General features: G+C 55.0%; 1 protein-coding gene across 2 annotated transcripts in view; it reads left to right on the top strand.

Annotated features, from left to right (window-relative positions):
- Positions 1-445: 445 nt before the first annotated feature.
- Positions 446-22,489, top strand: part of PMEPA1 (prostate transmembrane protein, androgen induced 1) — a 57,311-nt gene continuing 35,267 nt past the window's right edge. The window contains exon 1 of one of the 2 annotated variants that reach the window (XM_043884915.1): positions 446-1,042. In XM_043884915.1, coding sequence (XP_043740850.1) covers positions 949-1,042 — 94 coding nt within the window. In that variant the 5' untranslated portion in view covers positions 446-948. The remainder of the gene's footprint in view (positions 1,043-22,489) is intronic. The other variant, XM_043884914.1, reaches the window with a different exon arrangement.

Below are 22,489 nucleotides of genomic sequence, written 5' to 3' on the forward strand. Positions count from 1 at the left end.
ATCTGGAATCGGGGAGTTGACTGCGAAATCAGGTAACGGATGACCTGAAGGACTCTCCGCTTTTCCCTAATTTCCCCTGCCCCGAGTCCGAGGGACCTCGTGCTTCTTTGAAGGGGGACAAGCTTCCCCCCAAAGCCTCGGTCAAGGATCCCGGGTTGGGGGGAACGCACCCACAAAGGCTGGGACCCAATCCCGCTCTCCCGGGCCTGGCCTGTGCGGGGCAGAGCTCCCAAACTGACCGCCGTTTGGGAGGGGACGCTGCACCCTTCTTTCGCCGCGCGGGTCCCGGGTCTACGCGGACCGCTTTGCTCTGGCCCTTTAAGAGCCCGCCCCCTTCCCCGTCACCCCGCCCCGCGGCCCGGGGAGGGGGTGCGGGAGAACCTCGGCGGGGATTGGCGCAGCGCGCGCCCCCTCCCCGGCCCCCGCGCGGTGGGAACCGGCAGCCCCGTCTAGCGCTGACGTCAGACCGTCTGCCTGCCTCCGACCGCGGTCTCGGAGCGAAACCCGATCTCCTTGGACTTGAATGAGGAGGAGGAGGCGGCGGCGGCGGAGGCGCTCGGCTGGGGGAAGCTAGCAGCAGAGGCTCAGCCCCGCCGGCAGCGCGCGCGCCCCGGCTGCCAGCCCATTTCCCGGACGCCACCCGCGGGCACTGCGGACGCCCCCGGGGCTGCGGAGGGGCAGCCGGGGGGGCGCAGAGGAGCGCGGCCCCGAGCACTGAGTCCCGCTGCGCCCCGGTAACTTGGCAGCGCCCGGAGCCCGGCGAGCCGGGGCGCGCCTTCCCCGCCGCGCGCCTCCTGCATGCGGGGCCCGAGCGCCGGGCGCCGGCCGGAGCCCCCCCCGGCCGCCCCCGAGCCCCCTGCGCCCCGCGCCGCGCCGCCGCGCCGTCCATGCACCGCTTGATGGGGGTCAACAGCACCGCCGCCGCCGCCGCCGCCGCCGGGCAGCCCAATGTCTCCTGCACGTGCAACTGCAAACGCTCTTTGTTCCAGAGCATGGAGATCAGTGAGTGACCCCGCGCCCCCCTCCCCGGAGGCCCCGTCAGGTTCGGACCCCGAATCGAGATGCAGATGCGGGCGGGGGCCCGGGCCGTGCGCGCCCCCTCGGGCTGTGCGCCCTGCGCCCCGGCTGCGCCCGCCGCGCCCCGGGCGCGCCCTCCCGGCTCGCGGCAGCTGGCGGCCGGCCCGGCTTTGTCCCGCGGCGCTGAGAGCCTGGCACGGCCCCCGCTGCCCGCGCCCCGCCCGCCGGGACTCGGACCCGGGGCCGAGCGGCGCAGAGGGCGGCAGGGCGCCGTGCGCGGGAGGGCTGGGGCGGGTGGATCCGTGAAGTTTCCATTTTATTTCCCTAAGGGGCAGTCGCAACGGAGCAATTAGGCCGGCTCTTTATCAACTTTGGCTTGGGGGCGGGGGGGGGGGGAGTCGGGCGTGTGAGACACTGTCTGGCCTGCGCGGTGTCTGGAGCTCCGGGTGTGTGTCTGGAGTGTGCGTGGCGCTGTGGGTCTCGGTCTATGTGAGTGGGTTTCCGTGCCGTCCGTGGAGTGTGCTGTGACTGTGTGTCTCTGTCTGGGTCTCGGCTTCCCTCTCTGTGTCTGGCTGCCCCAGGAGTGTGTGCCCGAGCCTTCTTGGTCTCTGGGTCCCTCGGTGTCCGGGTCTGGGTACCTCTTTTGAGTGTGTGCGTCTCTCTGAGGGTCTGGGGACTATTTGTGTCCAGGTTTCTGAGTCCAGGGCTCAGCGCTGGCGAGACGTGGATCCTGAGTGTGTGTCATTGTGTGAGTGTCTGTGTCCCCGACGCACCTATAAATAGCCTCTGTCTGGACAGCTTGGCTCAGTCTGGCTGGGACGGTGGTTACAAATGAGTCAAAGTTTGGGGCTGTCTGTATTTGGGACTGCCTTGCTCCGAAAGGGGGAGGTAGACTTAGGGTGGGGAGGGGAGTGTTTGAAGCTTGGTGTTGACTCGCCCTGCACTCGGAGAAGTTGAGCGGGGAATAAGCCTGGAGTCCCAACATCCGTAGCCCACCTAGGTGGGCTTTGGTCTGGGTGATGAATTGACTGCCACCCCCCAGGGGACTGCCTTCTAGCCTATGCCCCCTTCGTCCGCCCATCCTTTTGGGGACCTCTTGCCTCTCTGAGCTTCACATTCCCAGTCTTTGCTCCCAGTCACCCCAGGCGGGGGTGGCACACAGCCCTTCCCCGCAAGGGCCAGCCTTCCAGCTGGGACCAGGAGTCCAGAGGCAGCCGCCACCAAGGCGAGGGCAGTCACTGGGTGACTCATAAGCCAGTTTCCGCAGGCGGCTGCCACAGTTTTCGGCCCCTGAGCCTGTACAGTGAAGCGCAAGAGGTAAAAATAACCCGTGACCGGCCAGGCTGGGGCAGGCTGGCTGGCTTTGGTGGTGGGTCCTTCCATCTGCCGGTTCCCCCCCCCCACCCCCCCCCCCACCTTCCCCGCCCTCCAGTCCAGGAATTGAAAGCCTTGCTCCCCCCCACCCCACCCCTCCCAGCTGCCCCGCGCCAGGCCAGTGAGATGCCAGGAGAACCTGCCCAGAGCCAGCGTTTGCAGAATTGAGTTGCACTATACCAGATTGCTTCCAAAGGCCCTTTGTGAACTCAGGAGGCTAATGAAATGCACGAGGATATTATTAAAATATGTTTGCACACGTTTGGAGAACCTCGTCCCTCAGTGGTGCCTTATTTCTCCCCCTCCTGTAAAGCTGCCTTAGGGAGCTCCCCCTGCCCCACCAGAGGTCGGCATTGGCAGCCAGAACTTATCCATTATGAGGGCTGGGCACAGTCAGACATTCCATTCTTCTTCCTTTGTGTTCAGGACTTTTTAGAAAATTCATTTTTACTTCTGTGCCTTCTTGGGCTAACTAGCCCTGACGGTATCTTGGCTGACACGGAAGGGCTGTTAAGTCTGTTGCCTGTTGTGACTTCTGCTCGTCGGCATCCGAGAGGGACCCTTGAGGTTAGCGCCTGGAGCCCAGGCCTGCTCCAGCTGGCCCCGAGGTGGCCCATTAGTCACCATGTTCCGTGTATTTTTTACACACGGCCCCTGCTTCCTGGAAGAAAGCCCAGGGCAGGGAGGGAAGCGGTCTGTAAGGCACAGGTATAACAGTTTGTTGCAAGTGCTAATCAGGTTTCCCGGAAATGGTCTGATGAGGAAGCCTTTAAGGCCTGGAGTTTCTTTATACAAAAAGGAGGAAGGAAGGATGAAAGGAAGGAAAGAAATGGACAGTGGCCACTGTGCATTTCCCGTGGTCTCAGTTGGGGGTTCAAGTAGGTCAGAGTTGGATTTGGAGGTGGGCTGAAGGGCAGTGTCCAGGTGGCTCCGCTTCTAGAGAAGAAGAGATGGCCCTTAAGTCCTCTGAGCCTCAGCTCTCTCATCGGAAAAAGGACACCGTGATGGTTGAAAAAAAAAAAACAAACTCTACCATCTTTCATGATGAGACCTCTCCGCTCCAAAGTCTGGCTTGAATAGTGCTGGGCCCTGGTGTGGACTTCAGTGGCACCAGATTTCACACTCAGGGTTCATACCCTCAATTCAGAGATGCAGGGAAGTGACAATGAGAAAAACTTTGCCCAGGCCCGCAGTCAATGCTTAGACGTAGGTACTCGTGGAATGCACACTCCATCTTGAATATGGAATGGGGGCCCCAGAGTAGCAGCCCACCCACCTTCACCTTGCGGGCTGGAGATCAGCAGCATCTCCTTTGCCTCTGGGAGACTGGGAACTGGGTGGGCTCTGAGGATCATCTTGACTTTGACAAGACACTGCCCAGACTCTCCAGGGGCCCACATCTTTTCTGAGCCTCAAGGAGGGCTGCAGTCTGATGGGAATTCACTGTTCCCAGAACACACCCCTTGAAAAAATACACCCGTTTTGTAAAGGAGCCAGGGGTCTTGGAATCAGACACAGTCAGCTCGAGTGACAGCCCACTAGAGGTGATCGCTGAGGAGTCAGATGCACTGACTTTTGAGGAAAGTATTCCTCCTGGCACACGTTTGCATTTTTCTTGGCATTCTTTGACCTTTTTTTAGTTCTTCTGTGTCTGTTAGAAATCACCCCCTTTCTCCTCCAGCTTCTGCTTGAGACTTTTGGGGGCAGACAGGTGCTCACTCTGCTTTCTGGACAGGCTGAATTGTGGGGCCAGACAATAACCAGCTGTTGGTTCTGGTGGCAGTATTTCAGGAGGATCCTGGGAGGTGCCCCTGCCCTGGCTGTGCCCTACACCTCTGCAGCAGTGTCTAATGTGGGAGCTTTTATTTTTTAAACACTGGCATCATGAGCCTCTGATTCCTCTTCTCTGACCTTTCCTCCGATCCCGAAAATCTTCTTGGGCACTAGAGACTCAGAAACTCATAGGACAACCCAGTTTTCTGGCAGTTTGTGTGGCACGTGTGCTGTGCATGTGTAACACTTGAATCCCGGGGAATGTTAACCCGGGCTCTAGGATGCCTGGGCCAGACAGTTCCTTGCTGGGACGAAAGGGATGGTTGTCTTGGGTGTTGGCGTGTCACCCAGCATCCTAGCCTATACCCTCTAGAGATCAGGAATAGGATTGTCCTCCCCCCACCAAGTTGTAACAACCAAGAATGTCTCCAGACTTTGGCAGGTGCCCTCTGAGAGGCACATTATCCCTGGCTGACGATCACTGTTTTAATCAGTTACTGGCTTTTCCAAGGGGACTGGGTTGGGGAGGAGGGCAGAGATGATCATCAATTTCCTTCCGAAACCAGTCCCCATGAAGCCCAAGTTGGCATTTGCCCCTCATCCACGTAGCCTTTATTGAGGGCTTGTTGTGTGCCACACGGGGAAGATTGGGGCTCCTTCTTGATGAAATTTCCGGTTTTCACCTTGAATTTGCTTTTACCACCAGGAAAGACGCAGGCAGCCGTGAAAACAGATATTTCAGGTTTCAGGTTAAACTATTGATTCAACACCAGCTTTTATACCCATGGGTCCTCTCAGTTGGGACTTTTAACCCACATGTTTTCTGTCTGGGTTTTAGGCTGAGGTGCTGTAAGAGGCTGAATTTTGACTGGATCTCAGGTCAGGCCCTGGGCCGTGGCTTCCCAGGAGGCCTGGGTCAAGCCAGCTACGTTGCCCAGGGTGACCTGAGGTCAGGGGTGAGCTTAGTGTTTGTCAAAACACAGAATAACTAGTGGCTTTTGTGCACACATGCTTACACAGGCACACACGTGCATGTGCACACACACCCCTCGGCATGCAAACACACACACACACATATGGGTTCACATAGTCAGCTGCTACCCCTTTCTGCCTTTCCTGCCAGCTTCTCTTGGGGTTGGGAATGGTTACAGCTTCTTCTGGGCATGTGAGAAAAATAAAAAGGAAAAAAGTGCACACACACTTCCTCCCCGATGAGTTGTGCAAATATATGCACTCTCCCTTCAAAAGAGAAGGGAGACGGAACTGTGGGTGAGGCTGCAGGGGAGAGGAGGCTGGCAGCAGGGAGTGGGGGGGCATTTCTTATGTTTGGGACTGCAAGATGTGAAAGATCCATGTGCACCGCAGTAATCCCAGAGCAACCAGCTCAGGTGTGCCTAGGTACCCGCCTTCATGTACCTGCCCCACCTCATCTAGCCCAGGGCCAGGGTTTTTAAATGCTTATGGCTCCGGCAATTGTCAAATCATAGGAAAATGTTGGAGAGGAGGGTGCTGGTGGTGGACCCCCACCAGGAGGGCCCGCGTGGCATTGTCTCCTCCCGTGTTATCACCCAGAGAGAAGTTGGCAGGCAGCTGGGCACCTGGGATCCTGAACAAAGAGGAGCTCTGACAGGTTGAGTGTTGCAGGCTGTATTCCTGCCGGCCTTGGGCTCTTGTGTGGCGCATGTGCTGAGTAGCAGATCAAGGCTGAGGACCCATTCTGTGCTTTTTAAAAGGTGTTGTATGCACGTGTGCCTGTGTGTGCATGTGAGGCACCCTTGGTTGGGGTAGGGCTGGGTGCTGTGTGTGCTGCATGCCCCTTCGTCTTTGTGTGCCTGTGGAGCAGAAAGGATGTACCTGCTGCTTGGAGGCTTCCCGAGGCCCGAAGAGGACGGCTCAGGGTGACAAACTTGTTCTTGGGGCAGGGGAGGGGGAGCTGCAGAGAACCAAGGACAGAAGTGCCGCCGAAAGGGACATGGACCCCGTGAGGCCAGATCTCCCAGTTTCAGGGGACTGAGCTAGATTTTGTTGTGAAACTCCTGGATTTTAAGTACAAGCAATTCCTTGTTTTCTCACCTGCTCGCAGACCCTTTCCAGCCAGAGGACTGCAGTGGGTTCAGAGCCAGAGGGATGGAAGCTCCGCCCCCGTATCAGCATGCTGGCTATGTCCCTTGTCCCTCGGCCCATCTGTCAGGCTAGGTGACAACAGCTCCCATGTGCTGGGGTGTTGTGAGAATTCTCGAGGAGTCTGGCCTGCTGTTTGCATCCTGTGTTCCTGGGGGTCGGCAGTGACAGTGGTGGACTTGGCCCAATGACCTACTCGTCCTGTCCCCAGCGGTCACACTCTGGCCCTTCACCTGTTGAGAAGACCTTCAGAAGAGGGTTTCCCCACTCTGAGCCTGGGGTGCCAGAATTGGCTAGGAATGTTGGAATGAACAGGCTCTCGCGGGACCATGACCTTGAGAGTGGAGGTGACTGAATATTTGTGTGTGTCATAGTCCCTGGCTGGCAAACCCCCAGCACATCCGCCCTTGGTCTAGAAGCTCCAGACATCTCTTAGGGTCCCCTGCTGGGTTCGTGGAGCCCACAGCCCACTTTGGAGGCAGAAGCTGGCCTCTGGGGCTGTGTGAGGCCCTGAAGTCAGCACCACCCTGACCTCAAATACCCACTGGATCCATTCTTTAAGATGGGAGCTCACAGCCCAGAGACTCAAAATGATGTGAGGCTCTTGTTTTGAAAATTCATTTCCACTTTTAGCAAGTGACTGTACGGGGGCCGGGGGGTGTCCATCATAAAGATACTCCAATCTTCTTTTCGGGGCGGGGAGGCAGATCCTCACGTCTCAGCCTCTGAGCCACCTGTGTCTGAAGTCGCGTCAACTTCTCTTTCTTTTGGGTGACAGCACGAAACCAAACCCTGACACCGTGGGATCTCGCCAGGGCCTCCTCAGGCACCCGTGAGGTGTCTGTCGGCAAGCTGGGAATTGGCCTGGAGTGGCTGGCCAACAGGAGCTGGGGCTTCAGCACCCCGGGAGAGGCTGAGAAAGGTTTGGGGCATCCCCAGGCTTTCCCAGAGCCACAGAGCAGCTTCTGTCTTCTGTTTCCAGGGTGACTGATGGATTTTTGTTTCCACTCCCTTTCCTAGCTGGATATGGAGAGCTTATTATGTGCCAGGCACTAGTGACGCATTTTTCTCCATCTTCAAAACAACTCTGTGAGAGCTGTTGCTGTCACCAATTTGCAGATGCAAATAGTGGGGATCAGAGAGGGTAAGACACTTGCTCCAGGTCACACAGCCAGGAACTGATGTTTTGCTGGGATTCACATCTCAGTTCCCTGTCCCTGGAGCCCATGCTCCCGTGATTTCTTCCCCATGACACCACACCAACTCCCATTCATTAGGGAGAAGCACCAACAAATCTCAGGGCACATAGTTGTGTCCTTTTCACTCTTAACAGTGCCCTGGCTGACTGTTCATTGGAAAGGTCTGCATGAAACACGTGTCTTGCATCAAGCTGTCGCTGTCTCCAGCTCCTTCCCCCACCTCCAAACTACCACCATCCGATCTGGTGTCAGGGGCTTGGAAAGTCACCCAGGACTGTCCCTGGAGGGGCCATATCTACTTTTCCAGGATTTCCAGGTCGTCCGGGGTCTGGGCATGCCAGCCTTCTGGCCAGGGTGAAATGATGAGTATCTAGACTTTACAGGGGACCTGCGTGGAGCAGGGCATCCCAGACTAGTCATTCCTGTTTGGGCTCCGTGGATCTCTCCTTCCAGACCTGTCCGTATTGTTGAATGTTGTGTAATGAGTTGTGTCATCTCTCTCTCTTCTGGCTACCAAGTGCCAAGAGGTTGGAGATAGTATCGGTTTTGTTCATTATATCCTGAACAGGTTGGTACTTTGTGTATGAGGGTGGATGGAAGGGAGTGGGGCCGGACAGGCAGACTCCTAAAAGATTCCAGGCAGGACAGGATGTGGTCAGGATGTTGATCTGCAAGACCATCCTCTTGGGGTTCCATCCTGGGCCTCCACTTGCCCCTCTGCAGAACAGAAGGCAGGTTAACACCCACTTCAGAAATTGTCAAGACAGTCGCCCAGCAATCAAAAGTACCTCTGGCACAAAATGCCGTTTTGAATACTAGAGAGATTTCCACTGTTTGGGGCAGGAAGCTGTGCCCCCTCCCATCCTCCTCCCACCATCTCTCCTGAAGACCTCAGAGCCGCACGTGGGGGCAGGTGCAGAAGCCTACGCAGACACGCCCCTGCCCAGGGAGGTTGGGGGTCTCCCGGTGTCACTTTAGTGCTACTAGGCTTCCCAGGTGGTGCAGTGGTAAAGAATCCGCCTGCCAGTGCAGGAGACTCAAGTTCAATCCTTGGGTCAGGAAGATCCCCTGGAGAAGGAAATGGCAACCCACTCCAGTATTCTTGCCTGGGAGAATCCCATGAACAGAGGAGCCTGGCGGGCTACAGTTCATGGGGTCACAAAAGAATTGGACACGACTGAGCACACACGCAAGAGCTTAGAAGTGACAAAGGCACATCACCAGGACCTGCCCCACATCCCCAGAAGGAGGATTTCCAGGGCAACTCTTTTCTGCACACACTTGCTTCAGACTTGGGGTGTTTTTCGGTTGCCCTTTCCGTTTGGCGTTGGCTCCAACGTGACTGTGAGACCCGTAGATTGGAAGGGGGGAGGCAGCTACTGTGAGGTTCCAGGTAGTGACTGGATCTTCCTAATTTTCCCGCAGAGTCTGATAATGTATTTGTTTTTCATTGGGGTAGGGGTGGAAGGAAGAAGGGGTAAGTCTCCATCTTATTGTCGGAGCCTCTGCAGTACACTTGCTCCGATGTTGAAAGCATCGGGAAATGTGGAGTCTGATCTTCTCTTCTTTCCCTTCAGATGTATTTATGGAAAGAAAAAGTGAAAGTGTTTGTCACTCGGTCATGTCTGACTCTTTTGTGACCCCATGCACTGTAGCCCACCAGGCTCCTCTGTCCATGGGATTCTCCAGGCAAGAATGCTGAAGTAGGTTACCATTCCCTTCTCCAGGATGTCTTCCTGACCCAGGGATCAAATCTGGGTCTCCTGCACTGCAGGCAGATTTTTTACCATCTAAGCCGCTAGGGAAGCCCTCAGATATATTCATAATACATAGTACATAGTCAATGTACTGTTGTATCAGTGGGCTTGGGAAACGGCTCTCCTGGCAGAAAAGAGAGCTTTACTTATTTGGTAATGAGTGTAAAATCTGAGTGACTCTGACCTCCACAATCCAGCTCTTAATGTCCCACTGTCCACCGTCCTCTAGAAACACCTCCTGGTGCTCCACGCGTGGCAGCAGTGCTCGGCTCCCCGGGGCTGGACAGGTACAACTGAACCATGAAGCAGCCATGTGGATTTGAGGCACCAGCCTCCCTTCGATGTTTGGAGAAGTGGTCCCGTATCTTTTGTCCCTGATACGGACTTTGGTGGTGATGGGGGCTGGCAGCAGTGCCACATTCTACTTGGGATGGATACCACTTCTGCATGATATTGGCACAGAGTAGATGTTCAATAAATAGTGAAACAGTGGGTGAAAGAGTAGATTATGGTGTTCCTTCATTTCCCCCAGGGCCACTGGGAGCCCACAGTGAGGTTCTGTAAACTCCTGGCCCTTGACCTGCCTGCCAACCTTGACCATACAGATGGGGGAACACGTGCAGGTCACGTCAGGCTTTAGGAACAGGAGAGTCTCTGTTGGTCCTTAAGGTCTACAGGAGCTGGTGTTTCCATTCCTGGCTTTGCAGGTGGGGACCGAAGTGACACATTCAGCCATGAATCTGTTTGGGTGTCTGTGGTTAAGGATACAGAAATACATGCTTTAATATATAAAACCATGTTTATGCATGTTTGCTCAGTTGCTTCAGTTGTTTCCGATGCTTTTTGGCCCTGTGGACAGTAGCCATCCAGGCTCCTCTGTCCGTGGGATTCTCCAGGCAAGAATACTGGAGTTGGTTGCCATGCCCTCCTCCAGGGAATTTTCCTGATCCAGGGATCGAACCCACATCTCCTATGTCTCTCTCATTGTAGGCGGATTCTTTACCAATGAGCCACCAGGGAAGCCCATAAAACCATGTATCATTGGATATAAGAAATACACATACATATATTTATAGGATAAAACATGCAGAAAATTTTAAGATGGGTGCATTCCACCCAAGACTAGGAGACATCTCTGAGGTCCCTCTACTCAAGGCCGTGGGGGGACCTCCCCACCTCTCCCTGCAGGTGTGCTCAGGACTGAACCTGAGGCTTTCCTTGGCTTTGCCCTGGGCTCCCTCGGAGACGAAATCAGGCCTCTCAGGCTCTGTCCTCGGAAGCAATAGAAGTGGTCGCTGAGTCTGTTTTCCTGCACATGTGCGGCAAAGAAACTGTCCTTTCTCTAAAGAGGTTTTCTCAGCCCCACTCATCTTGGGTACCTGGTTGCCAACTGCTCATCCAGAGTGGATTTTGCAGGATGACCCCGCTGCCCCCTTACCTGCATTGCCCGAGATGGTCCAGGCAGCTGCTGGTAAGACGGGCTGCCGCCCAAGAGTATCAGCCAGGGGTGAGCTCAGGTTTATTCTCACTCATGGGACTTTGCCCACCAGAGTCAGGCATTGCTGAGGGGGATGCTTTCTGCTGTGCTCAAGCTGCCCCATAAGGTTCAGATGCCTGGCCCACAAGCATCAAGTCACGGGTTCAATCCCTGGGTCAGGAAGGTCCCCTGGAGAAGGAAATGGCCACCCACTCCAGTATTCTTGCCTGGAGAATCCCATGGACAGAGGAGCATGGCAGGGAGCCACAGTCCATGGGGTCGAAAAAAAGTCAGACACGACTTAGCAACTAAAGTACAACAATAATAAAAGCTGCCCCATAAGGTTCAGATGCCTGGTCAATAAGCATTAACCCAAGCCCTTGTGGGGTGATCGGTCCCAGAGGCTACACGTCCACTGGGGAAGCTCAGAATTTGCATGTGGCCACCACAAGCTGTTTCTGAATCAACCCAAATTTTATACCAGGTAGAGTAGCTGATATTCCTCCAGTGGATGTCAGTTGAGAAGTGACAGAAGAGTTGGGTGACTGTAGGTCATGTGTTTCAAAACCCTGACCAGGGAAAGGAGAATCTGTATGGTCTGTTGTGGCTGCTACACTTAGATAAATGAAATAAATGTTAATACCAAGACATTTGGTAAGACTCAGTGCATACGTGCTTACTTCCAGACATCGATCATGTGGCTATACATTTTAAGATCTTAAACAACTGTCCAAAAGAAAGTAGAAAGTGAAGCGGGGGCAGGGAGGCTCCTTTCAGCCTGGGGAGCCCTGCAGGAATTTGGTGACTGCCAGGGCCCCCGTTTTGCAGATTCCCAAGTCTGAGAATTCAGGTTGGTCATAGGTCTAATTGCCTTCCTGAAAACAGTTTAGTCGGTAATAATTCTGTAAACCTATGAATCAACTTTGCGCAAACACCCTGAGTAATTTCTTTGTTCTTTTCTTTCTCCTTTGTAATTGGTGTCTGTAAAAGCCAAAGGTTTGGTCCTGGGGAAGGCATGATTCATTTATTGGTGTCTGTGCTGCCCCGTTATCGTGCAGTCATTTCAGAATGCCGTCGCGGTGAGCCCAGGGTGATTCATAAGGGGCTGAACTGAGCAGCCGACGGGGGTCACGGCCATAGGGAAACGATTTTTCCTAATCTGTTTATGGTATGGGAGAGGGAGGTGGCTGTATTGAGGTGATGGGGAGGGTGTCAATTACATTGGTGAGTATAACCGATTAAATAACACCGGCCAGCCCTTTGAGCATCCCTACATTTGCCACTGTTGATGGTCCTTGATGGACCACAGCTAAATGCACTCCTATCTCGGGTATATCTCTCCCACATTTATGGATGCCGATCTCTGAGCAGGCTGACACGTAAGGACACCCCCACCAAGCCTTGAGCAGGGTTTCAACCCAAAAGCCACAAAGGCAGAGAACGTTGCCTTTTTACACTTGATCTTAGCCAAAAGGCAGAGAAGCGATTGAATGTTGCCTTTTTAAAAAGTCTCTGCACTGGGTCCACCATGGAACAGTTTAAATATCCAGGCTTAAGGGGCTTCCTAGGTGGCTCAAGTGGTAAAGAATCTGCCTGCCAACGTAAGAGAGGCAAGCTCGATCCCTGGGTCAGGAAGAGCCCCTGGAGAAGGAAATGGTAACCCACTCCAGTATTCTTGCCTGGAGAATCCCATGGACAGAGGAGCCTGACAGGCTACAGTCCATGGGGTCGCAAAGAGTCAGACACGACTTAGTGACTGAATACACACAATACACATGCAAGGGCCAGGGGCCACTCCTATCCCCCCGCCATTTCTCTAACGAGGATAGTTATTAGATGTTTGCAGTTGTCAAGACTTTGCATTAACCTTTAGTATGTGGAGACTTACACGTGGAGCTGCTATTGTGTCTAGTTTTATTAGTTACTTTTGGCCCTAAATAAAAATGTCACTGTCCTCCCATCCGGAGTGTGATTAGAGTCACCTGCTATGTGGCCTAGAGGTACAATTATGATTCCAACCTCCAATCGTCCACATAAATCTAGGCCCTGCCTGCTAGTGCATAATCCAGAAGTTGGTGTGTTGAGATAAGGAATATTCCTTCCTGCGGCCCTTTCTCCCGATGTCCTCTTGTCCAGTTTATTTTGTCTGTGTGACTTGTTCCATTGTTTCCTGTCCTCTGCATCAGCTCAGGTATCTGTGGATTCCCAGCTCCTCTATGTCTTTAACATAGTTAGAAGAGAATCCAGCTGGTACTTCGTGAGCTGCTTTGTGACTTTCACAGTGTGGATCAAGAATGAGTACATGGCATTTGAGCCAGCACTCCCCTTGTTGCCCGTGACAGACATTGCTAATCTATCCCAGCATGGGGGAGCAGCAAGGGCTGCGGAAATCCTGGAAGAGGTGGAATCACTCCTGCACACAGCCACCGATACTCCCCGTCTGCTCGGCATGTTACACGGAGGCCCTTGGGCTGCTGACAAGGGTTGCTGCCTTTGGGTTCCTGACAAGTCAGGAACCGTCCCTACTGTCAGATCTAAGGCTGTGCCGCCACCTCGATGTGACCCAAATCCCAGCTTCAGCTGTCAGGCCTGGGTTCCTCACAGTTCTCTGGACTTGTTCCTGGTGAGATCTGGAATAAGACCCCTACCCATGATACTCTCACCCCCCCAGACAGTACTTCAGTTGTCTTTCTTTACAGTTGGGGTCACCAACTCAAACATCACAGAAACCTCTGTTTTCACCTTGAGTGTGCGTTGTGGAGTTCCTTTACACTCTAGTGAGAATGAGCTCTGGATCCTTCTCTGGAATAGACTCAGGAGATGGGGATGGGATTCAGAAAAAAGAGCAGGAGAGGAGAGAAGCTAGGCAGTCAGTATCTGGGGACTGAGCCCCCAGTGACTTGGTTTGTTTTATTTTCTTGGCGATCGCCTTAGTGGCTTTTCGAACCCCAGCTAGTCCTGCTGATGGTCTCGGATGCTCACTGAGCATCGTGCACGCCCTTGTGGCAGCCTTGTTGGCATGGAGGAGGCGGAGCCGGGGCACTTGCCAGGATGTGGAGATCGCCAGCCAGGAGCAGAGCAGGGCTTGATCTTGGGCCGCGGGGCTCCAGAGTGTCTCCCCCCCAGCTTTATAACCACCTGTCACCCGTGTGCTGGTGTGGCCGACTCCAGGCCTCCTGCCTTTGCCCTCCGGCTTTTGCAGCTGGCCTGGCGTCCTGTTCCTCCCTCCTCCACACACTCTCCTTCTTGGAATGGTCATGGGCAGCCATCCCGGGGCTTGGGGCCAGCGGGAGCAGGGCTCTATCCTGGGTCGGATTGCCGCTGACAGGAGAAAGGGGTCATGATGACCTGTGGGGTGCCGGGCCCTTGGCAGAAGGGTGAGAAGAGGGTCCAGAGACCATTCCCACCAAGGACCCTCTCCAGTCCCCTTCTCAACCCTGCTCTTCTCCATTCTGCTGACTGTGGAAGCCACAGCCACAGTGCCTCTGCAACCCTGACCCTCAGACGCACCCCAGGGTGGGAGCAGGGCTTCTTAAAACTCCCCAGGGAATTCCAGGGTGCAGCTAGGGTTAAACCCCACTGGGCTGGCCCCTACTCGGCAGTGCTTACAGATAGAGGAACTGAGATACAGTTGAGGAAGTACCGGAAACCTGGGCATGAAACCCTTCTGTGGCTGATGGGAGCACTGCCACTAATAATGTCATCACCGTGAGGACAGCGGGCTGGCGGGACTCCATGCGAGCCAGGCTGGAGCAACGCTTGCAAGCTGCACCGTGAGTCGGGCAGACGGGCCCATGGGGCCCGGGCCTTGCCTTCCAGCACCCGTCTGGCGTTCCGGGCCAGGTGCTTGAACAGCCAAGCAACACCTGAGGCCTCTGCCCGCCATGTTGCAGGGGGGTGGTCTGGGGCCTGGTGGCAGGAGTGGTAGCCAGGGCCTGTATGTTACTGTCTGTTGGGTAACGGTGGGGCGCCTGGTTTTGCCAGGATGAGGACGAGCACCCAGTGTCCTGGCTTCCTCTTCTGCTCCCTGTGGCTGCCAGACACGGCCTGAAACCTGGCCTTTGACTGGATCTGCCCCCTCCTTTTACCTCCTGCATTCTTGGTTTACCTCTGTGTGGCTTTCTGCTTCACTGGGGGTGGCACCTTGCTTCTTGAAGGGGCATCACACAGAGGCGGGAACAGGGCACTGGTGGGCTTGTAGCCGAACGCAGAATATTCCAGACATAAGGTTTTCCCATCACTGAAGCCCCCCCACCCCCGATGAGCCCTGCTCATAACCTCTGTCCCCTACCGTCTCTCCCCATCTCCTCCCTTCTTAATTTTGTTCCTGTAAAACAGGCTTAATTGAAACCCAGGGTTCTTGTGAGAAGGAAGACACTGCAAAGGCCCAGTCAGATCTCACCAGCTGCCCCTTCTCTTCTCTTCAGTTGTTAAACTTCCTCTTGAAATCTGTTTTCCGCTGCTGTGATGTGTTTATTGAGGTATAATTTATAGACACAAAGTGCACAGACGTTAAGTGTACACTGTGATGAGTTTGGGCAAGTGTCTATGTCTCTGACAACCATCCAGGTCGAGAGGAAGGTCCTTCCGGCTCCCCACAAGCCCCTCTGCCCCTTGCCCCTCTGCACCTGCCCCCCGAGGCAGTCACTGCAGATTCCATCACCAGAGATTAAATGTTCCGAGTGGAAAGCTTTGCATAAATGGAGTCCCACCGTATGTTCTTTTTGTTTGCTTTCTTTTAGTCAGCCTCCTGACTTTGAGATCCGTCCGTGTTGTGTGTCTCGGTTGTGGTTCCTCTTTATTTCTGAGCAGCTCTCCATTGTATGGATGAACCATGGGCTGCCGTTCACACAGGGGAAAGCCTCGTCAAAGGGGCACATGAACCCAAAGGAATGACTGTTTAACGGTGGAATTCCAGGAGCCTTCATGGGGAAGAGGTTTAATAACCTGAATCTGAGCCCCGTAAACAGGCATCGAGGACCTGGGTGTCTGTCCGGCTCCAGCATGGGGGGCTCAGGATGGTGGCAGGGGCATTGGAAACTTAGCGGGCCATACTTCTGCTGCTGCCTGGCACGACTGCACCAGCCGCAGAGGCCAGTACTCCAGCCTGCCTCACCTGGCCCGCATTCCTCTGCAAGGAATGAGGATGTGGGTGACCCCAGACAGGTGTGAATCATGTCTGGGGAGGTGGTTACTCAGAGGCAGAGAGCACTGAGGCTGAGTTCCTGCTGGCTGACACCGACAGACAGTTCGGACCTTGGGTTGGAGCTGTGTGTCCTGGGGGTTGGGCATGCCTCATTGGAGAGTGTGGAGCTGGCAGAAGGGGTCCTTGACACTTGGACTCAAGTGTTGCCTGAAGAAGGAAAGGACCCTCGCAGAGTGGCTTTAGAGACAGAATGCCAGTTTAGAATCACAGCTCTGTCACTCCCCAGGCCTCAGTTCTTCATCTGTAAAATGGGGATGCTAGTAAGTGTGCTGACTCTCTGGGCTGCATGGGACAACACACAGCTCACTTGCAGGTATTTACTGAATGCCAGGCACCATGCTACATGCAGCTTTGCAGGAGCTGCTGTTACTAGACGTGTTTTTCAGATGGGCAGACAGACCAAGGCTCAGAGGACAGGAGTCACTTGCCCAAGGGCACACGAGGATAATTGGCTGAGTAAGATCTGGGACCCCTTGACACCACTTGAGTCATAACCTCCTGACCTTGTAAGTTCAGAGAAGTTGACAGACCCCAAACCGACTGGCAGCCCGTGAGAAAACCTTAGATGGCATGTGGACGGGCATTTTAGATTTAATAGTTATGTTCTTAGGTTAAAAGATGTTGAATGTAAATTAGGAAGGATGGGACAAGCAAAGTGCATCATTGATTTCATGAGTGTTGCTTAAAACAAGGCTACGTAGTCAAAGGGATTGAATATTTACTTTTTTTAAGTATCAAGAAATTTAAATTCCTGTAACAGGGTATTTGGAAATGGCAAAGCTCAGGAAGGCTGGTTGAAGTGATGTTTAAGGTGCACTTACCAAGGAGTCCTCGGGGGTCTTTAATAAGCAATTATAGGCTCACAGCACTTTGCTCTTTGCCCCTCTAGGGTCAGCCGGCCGTTTAAAGGTCGGGGTCAACTCAGTTCTAATGAGATCAAGGTCTCAGGGTCATGTCAGAGGTGGGAAGCCAAGGGGATAGTTCATGGGCAGGGAGTTACGGATGCAGGGGGACGCCCCCGTCCTTCCCCTAGACACACAGCTCCAAGCAGCTTCCTGCAGGTGACAGGCTCTGGCTTTATGCTCAGGAAGGTGGGGAGAAGCCAACCCATTGCCCTGGCATCCGTGACCTGCTCCGCACAGCTGTGTATCCTCCGATCTCTGTATGTGTTGGAATCAAGAGTTCTGTGTTCTTTCTTTGTAAAAGAAAAAAAAAATCTCCGTAGTTTAATTGCCCTCCAGTGCTTGGAATGATGTGATATTTTGCAGAATAGACCTGATTTATTGTGTAGGCGCCTAATGCACTTTTTTGGCTTTGGGGAGAGGCAGGCATAAGGGAATTACAGAGTCCCATGGGTCCCAGCTCCATCCTAGGTCTCACAGTGGGGCATGGGCTCCTGACCGGCTATCTGCTGCACTGCCCCCACCATCCCCTGATTATGTCTGGGATACGCCCCTGCATTGGGGGAAGTCCTGCCACCTGTCTGACTTGGGGGTTGGCAGAGCTGTGTTTATTTCGACTATTTTCAAAACAGTCAAAGCATGTGACAGACGGTGGAGGGAGCTGTTTGAAGACCCCTTCTGAGGCTGGCATTGAGCGTCTCGGCGGGTGTCACAGCTCCCTGGTGGGCCCCACTGGAGAGGCTGGTCTGATGGGGATAACTGGGCTTCCTTCCAAAGAGCCTCAGACTCGGACCTTCCTGCCCCTGCACCCCCAGTCTCAGATCCCAGGCCTGGGGCCAGCCCGAAAGATCTGAGAGGAAAGGGCAAAGAGGCCGCTCTTTCAACCCACTGGCCTTACTTGTGGGAGCACACAGCCTCGGCTCCCCTGCCCTCCGCTCATCCGGGCCTGCCGCCTCCCTGACTACCTGTCTAGGAATTTTTATTGCAGCCCACAGAGGCATTGCAGCTCAGCTGGAATGTGGAAGATCCTGGGCGTGTGGCAGGAGTCAGACCCATGGGTCCTGGCCCCTGGGTGGGAATGCAGGCTCAGCAGCCCCTGGCCTGCTCACCGGTGAGCTGGGCCAACGCAGTTCCACTGCCCGGGGGCCCATCTGGCCTTTGCACCCCTGGTCCCACCTCCTTGATTCTGGGTAGATTTTGGTCTGACCACTTCTCCCGAGACCTTAACCCAAGCCAGGGGCTGAATCAGGAGCTGATTGTGATCAGGTGTGAAAGCCAGGAAACTAGTCCTAAGAGTAAGAGCTCTTAGGCAGCCGCACTGTGTCTCAGAGAACAAGGGCCAGGACTCTGCCTGTAATGTGGAGTCTTCCCGGCGCCCCCGGCAGGACTGTGATCACTAGGTCCCTTGTATAGACACGCACACGCTGAGGCTGGGAGGGCGCTGCCTGAGGGCTCATGGCTGGTGAGCGGTGGGCCGGGCCCTGCACCCCAGCAGTCTGGCTCCCACACTTATCTGTGTGGGCTACAGGCTTGGCCAGGGAGTGGTTATGGTCCTTGTGGATCTGATCAGCCTTGCCATTCAGCGCCAGGAGGGACCAGCCTGGCCAGCCCAGGGTGGCCTGGGGTCGCAGAGCTCTGCCCTTTCTCTCGACTCTGAAGAGTGTCCAGGTGAGGTGGCAGTGGACAGAGGGGCCCCAAACTCCAGGCTGACTGGTTGCAGCTTCCATGGGTCACCCCATCAGTGGGTTTCAAGCCAGCAGTGCCAGCCGGCGTGGGAGAGCCGTCCTGCCTCTTCTCCATCTGGCAACCTCGGCCCTCGAGGAATTCTTCTGCGACTAGGAGTGGCCGTGTCCATCCCTTGCCGGCCTCAGGCCACATGGACACCCAGCTTCCCTGAAGGAGCAGAAGAGGGGGGCTTCTGGGGGAGGGGCCAGGCCCTTGCTCCTGGCTGCCCTGTGGGTATCAGCCCCGCCCTGTGGTTCCAGGGGCACATCTGATGTGCATTGAAGGGGAGCAGCCTTCAGAGTCCTTGTTGAGGCCAGGCCTGGCGTGTGGGGACTGAGCAGGCAGCGGACCCAGATCCAAGGAGAAGAAATCCAGGCTCCGACCTCTGAAGCTTAGGAGACTGTCCTTGGGGCAGCTGCCTCTGCTCTCTGAGCTTCTGTTTCCTCCTCTGCAAAATGGGGGTGGTGAGAGCCACCCACGTTATGGGGTCATAGTGAGGACTGCGGGAGAGACGACTGCTCAACTGAGTGACGGGTGCCTCGTAGATGCTCCACCAGTGCAGCCTCTCCTATGGTTAAGACGTGGCCAGTATTGAGGGAGAGATGGCTTTGGGAATCCTAGGACCTGCCCATGAGAAGGGAGGAAAGAGTGGCGTGGGACCCCTTGGCTCCAGTGGGGAAAGTTAGACAAGGCTTTGAGGCATGCGTAGGAGTTCTACCCAGGGAAAGTTTTCTCCTGTGAGGTTAGAGGTACCAGCCCCTCCCAGGCACATTCAGGGTTCTCTTCACCCCATTGTCCACAGGAAGTAGAGGCACAGTGGGGGTGGCATTAGAACTGAGGTTGTGGGTACCAGCGAGGTGGTCTGAGCCACCTGTTGTAGGTGTATCATGGACGAGACCTAGACCGGGAGTTGTGGACCTAGCCTCAGCCTGCTTTCTAGCCTCAGGCCAGTGTCTTCCCTGCTCAGGGAGGGATGAGGGTGCTGGCATCTACCAGTCTCCACCCTGACCCGTTTCATTTTCCACCGCAGAGGAGTGCTTTCTTTGGGGGAAAGTTCCCTTTTCTCTCCCCCCAGGGGCCAGGAGAAGAGTTCTGAGGAATGGGAGCTGCTGCCTAACAGGGGGCCCCCCTGCAGACCCTGCCCGTGGGCCTGCTTCCTTGGGCTCCCCGGGCACCTCCTTCACCCTTGTCTCATCCTTCCCAAGAGACCCTGGTGACCCAGCCCTGCAGCACGGCAGGGGACCTTGACTCCCGTGAATCTGCCCCTCCCCCTTCAGAGCCTGCCCCAGGCCCGTGCCCACCCCCCCACTCAAAGCCCTTCTGTGGATGCAGGAAAGGAGCCCTCAGCCCATCCTAACTAACGGGTGTGCTGGAAGGCTGGGGTGGATGTGTCATCTATTATTTTGTGCTCATGTAGGAACCTCACTAATGGGTAGTTTGCCTCAGTATTTCATTCGTGAGTTCAACACATTTACTGATTACATTTACTTCCCACGTGGCTCAGCTGGTAAGGAAACTGCCTGCTAAGGCAGGAGACCTGGGTTCAATCTCTGGTTCCGGAAGATCCCCTGGAGAGGGGAACAGCTACCCACTCCAGTATGCTTGCCTGAAAAATCCCATGGACAGAGGAGCCTGGCGGGCTACGGTCTGTGGAGTCGCAGAGAGTCGGATGTGACTGAGCACGCACAGGGGACCACACTGAGCACCTACTGTGTGTTGGGCCTAATGCTCTGGAAGGTCACAGCCACGAGAAAGGCAGCCCCACTTGAGTGGGGCAGACAAGAAGTAAGGAAACCAGTGAACATGAAACAGCTTTCCCCAAGTCCCACAGGAAGAGATGGGAGAGGCGGGCCTGGAGGCCAGGGCTGGCTTTCTCTGTTTCCTCTGCTTGTAAAGGTTCCATCAACCTTGTAAACGGGGATGTCCCGTGGGACCAGTGCAACCCGTTTTATCAGATGCATGGGTTCTTAACTAAGACGTGGAACTGAAAAAGAGAAACTTCTGGACTTGCCCACTGGGGTGCTGATCTGGAAACTGGGGGTGTGCCAGGAGTCAGCATTTTTATGTTTTCTTGTAGGAGATACAGGTTCGAGACCCCACGGTCCTGGATTCTGATAAGCAGGATCCCCAGCAATGCTGGCGTCCAGGGCCCCCTCCCACCCAGGGGTTGTGGTGGGTCAGGACTGGCCTTGAAGCCCTTGTGCCCTCACCAAGCGTTTCCTAGGACAGAGGCCCAGCAGAGGAGTCACTGGCTAGCCCGTGCGCTTGCTTTTCAGGCTTCTGCCTTTTCCATGAAGACCTCTTGGAATGCCCAAAGCAATGTTTACCCACCCTAAAGAGATAATGATAATTTCACAGTGAACATAGCCTGATTGTTCTGATAGAAAAAAGTGATACATGCTCCTTATTTAAGAAAAATTCAAAGAATTTGATAAATGACAGAGACAAACGTCTGAATGCTCACAGCCCCATCACATGGAGATTAGTTCGTTCCACAGGCCTGTCTCCAGGCACCTGCAATGCAGGCTGATAAAGGGGGGATAGCAGTGGTTGGAGAGATGGGTGCAGGGCTCCCACCACGCCCCAGCAGTTTTGGGGAGAGGGAGGGAGACATCCCCTCCAGGTGGCCTGTGCCCTGTCTCCTCCGTGAGACGTGGGGTCTGAGGCTGGCCTGGGGACTTCCTGCTCATCCTGGCTGCTTGGGTAGCAGCCTGTGCCTTTACGTCTCAAACGAGCTGATGCCCATTGGAGAGGCCGGGCCAGTGCCCAGAACGAAGCAGGTGTCTGCTGGACCTCGGCTGCTGTGGGGGGTGGTTGTGCAGTCTCTCACCTCCAGCCCTCCCTCACATTGGCCAAGCAGTGCTGCTTCTGTATCCATTTGATAGATCAATGCTCCTGAGTCAGACTTCCATTAAATCAAAGGTCTTCCTGGTAAAACATAGTCTGAGAAACCACAGATCTTACTCTAGCCTCTTTTTACAAAGGTGTCCTAGAGGCCCAGAGAGGGTGAGTAGGAAGGTGGAGTCACACAGCCAGCGTTTGCTGCCCAGATGTCCAAGAACACATCCCCTCTGCTACTCGAAGCAAGGTCTTCCAGATGCATGAAGACACTCCTCACCTCCAGGGTCCCTGCTCGGGACTCCCCAGCCTGGCCACCTCAGCCCAGAACACACTTGAAGCTTCTAAACTGGTCATGATAAACAGCTGACTTATTTTATCTGCGTGCGTGTACATGTTCAGTCACTTTGGTCATGTCTGACTCTGCAACCCTATAGGCAGTAGCCCACCGGGCTCCTCTGTCCATGGGATTTTCCAGGTGAGAATACTGCAGTGGGTGCCATGCCTTCCTCCAGAGGATCTTCCTGACCCAGGGATTGAACTTGTGCCTGCTTGTGTCTCCTGCATTGGCAGGCGGATTCTTTACCCACTGAACCACCTGGGAAGCCTCTGACATTTCTGTACACGCCTGCATTCAGGCGCTGCTCCTAGGGCTTCCTGTGAGTGAATTAGTTTTTAGCGACGGGCCGAGGGATTCCCTGCATTTCATTTGGAGATGGCACGTCCAACTTGGCAGCCACCCAAGCCGGATCCTTGAGGCTGGGCTCTGGTCACATCCCTGTCCCCCAGGAGGGCAGGCAGTGCCTGGGACCCCAGAGATGTTGGGCCCTCACACACCCCTCCCGGCCACTGCTGTGCCCCGACCTTTCCACCGGGGAGGCCAGGGCTCCATCCTGGTTATACAATGCCCTCTTCTCACGTTCAGACTGGCGGTCTAGACGCTCACGCTCCCTTTTGTTCTGGAGGGTCAGGGGTTGGAGAGAGGCCCCAGAGAGAGGGACTTGGGCCGAGGCAGGAAGAGATCTTCCCCCAGAGAAGAAAGGAGAGGGGAAGGGTGAAGGGACACCCGTTTCAAAGGAGGCAGCCCATTGTCTCCCCTC

The sequence above is a fragment of the Cervus elaphus genome, chromosome 23, assembly GCF_910594005.1.
Source record: "Cervus elaphus chromosome 23, mCerEla1.1, whole genome shotgun sequence".
Lineage (NCBI taxonomy): Eukaryota > Metazoa > Chordata > Mammalia > Artiodactyla > Cervidae > Cervus > Cervus elaphus.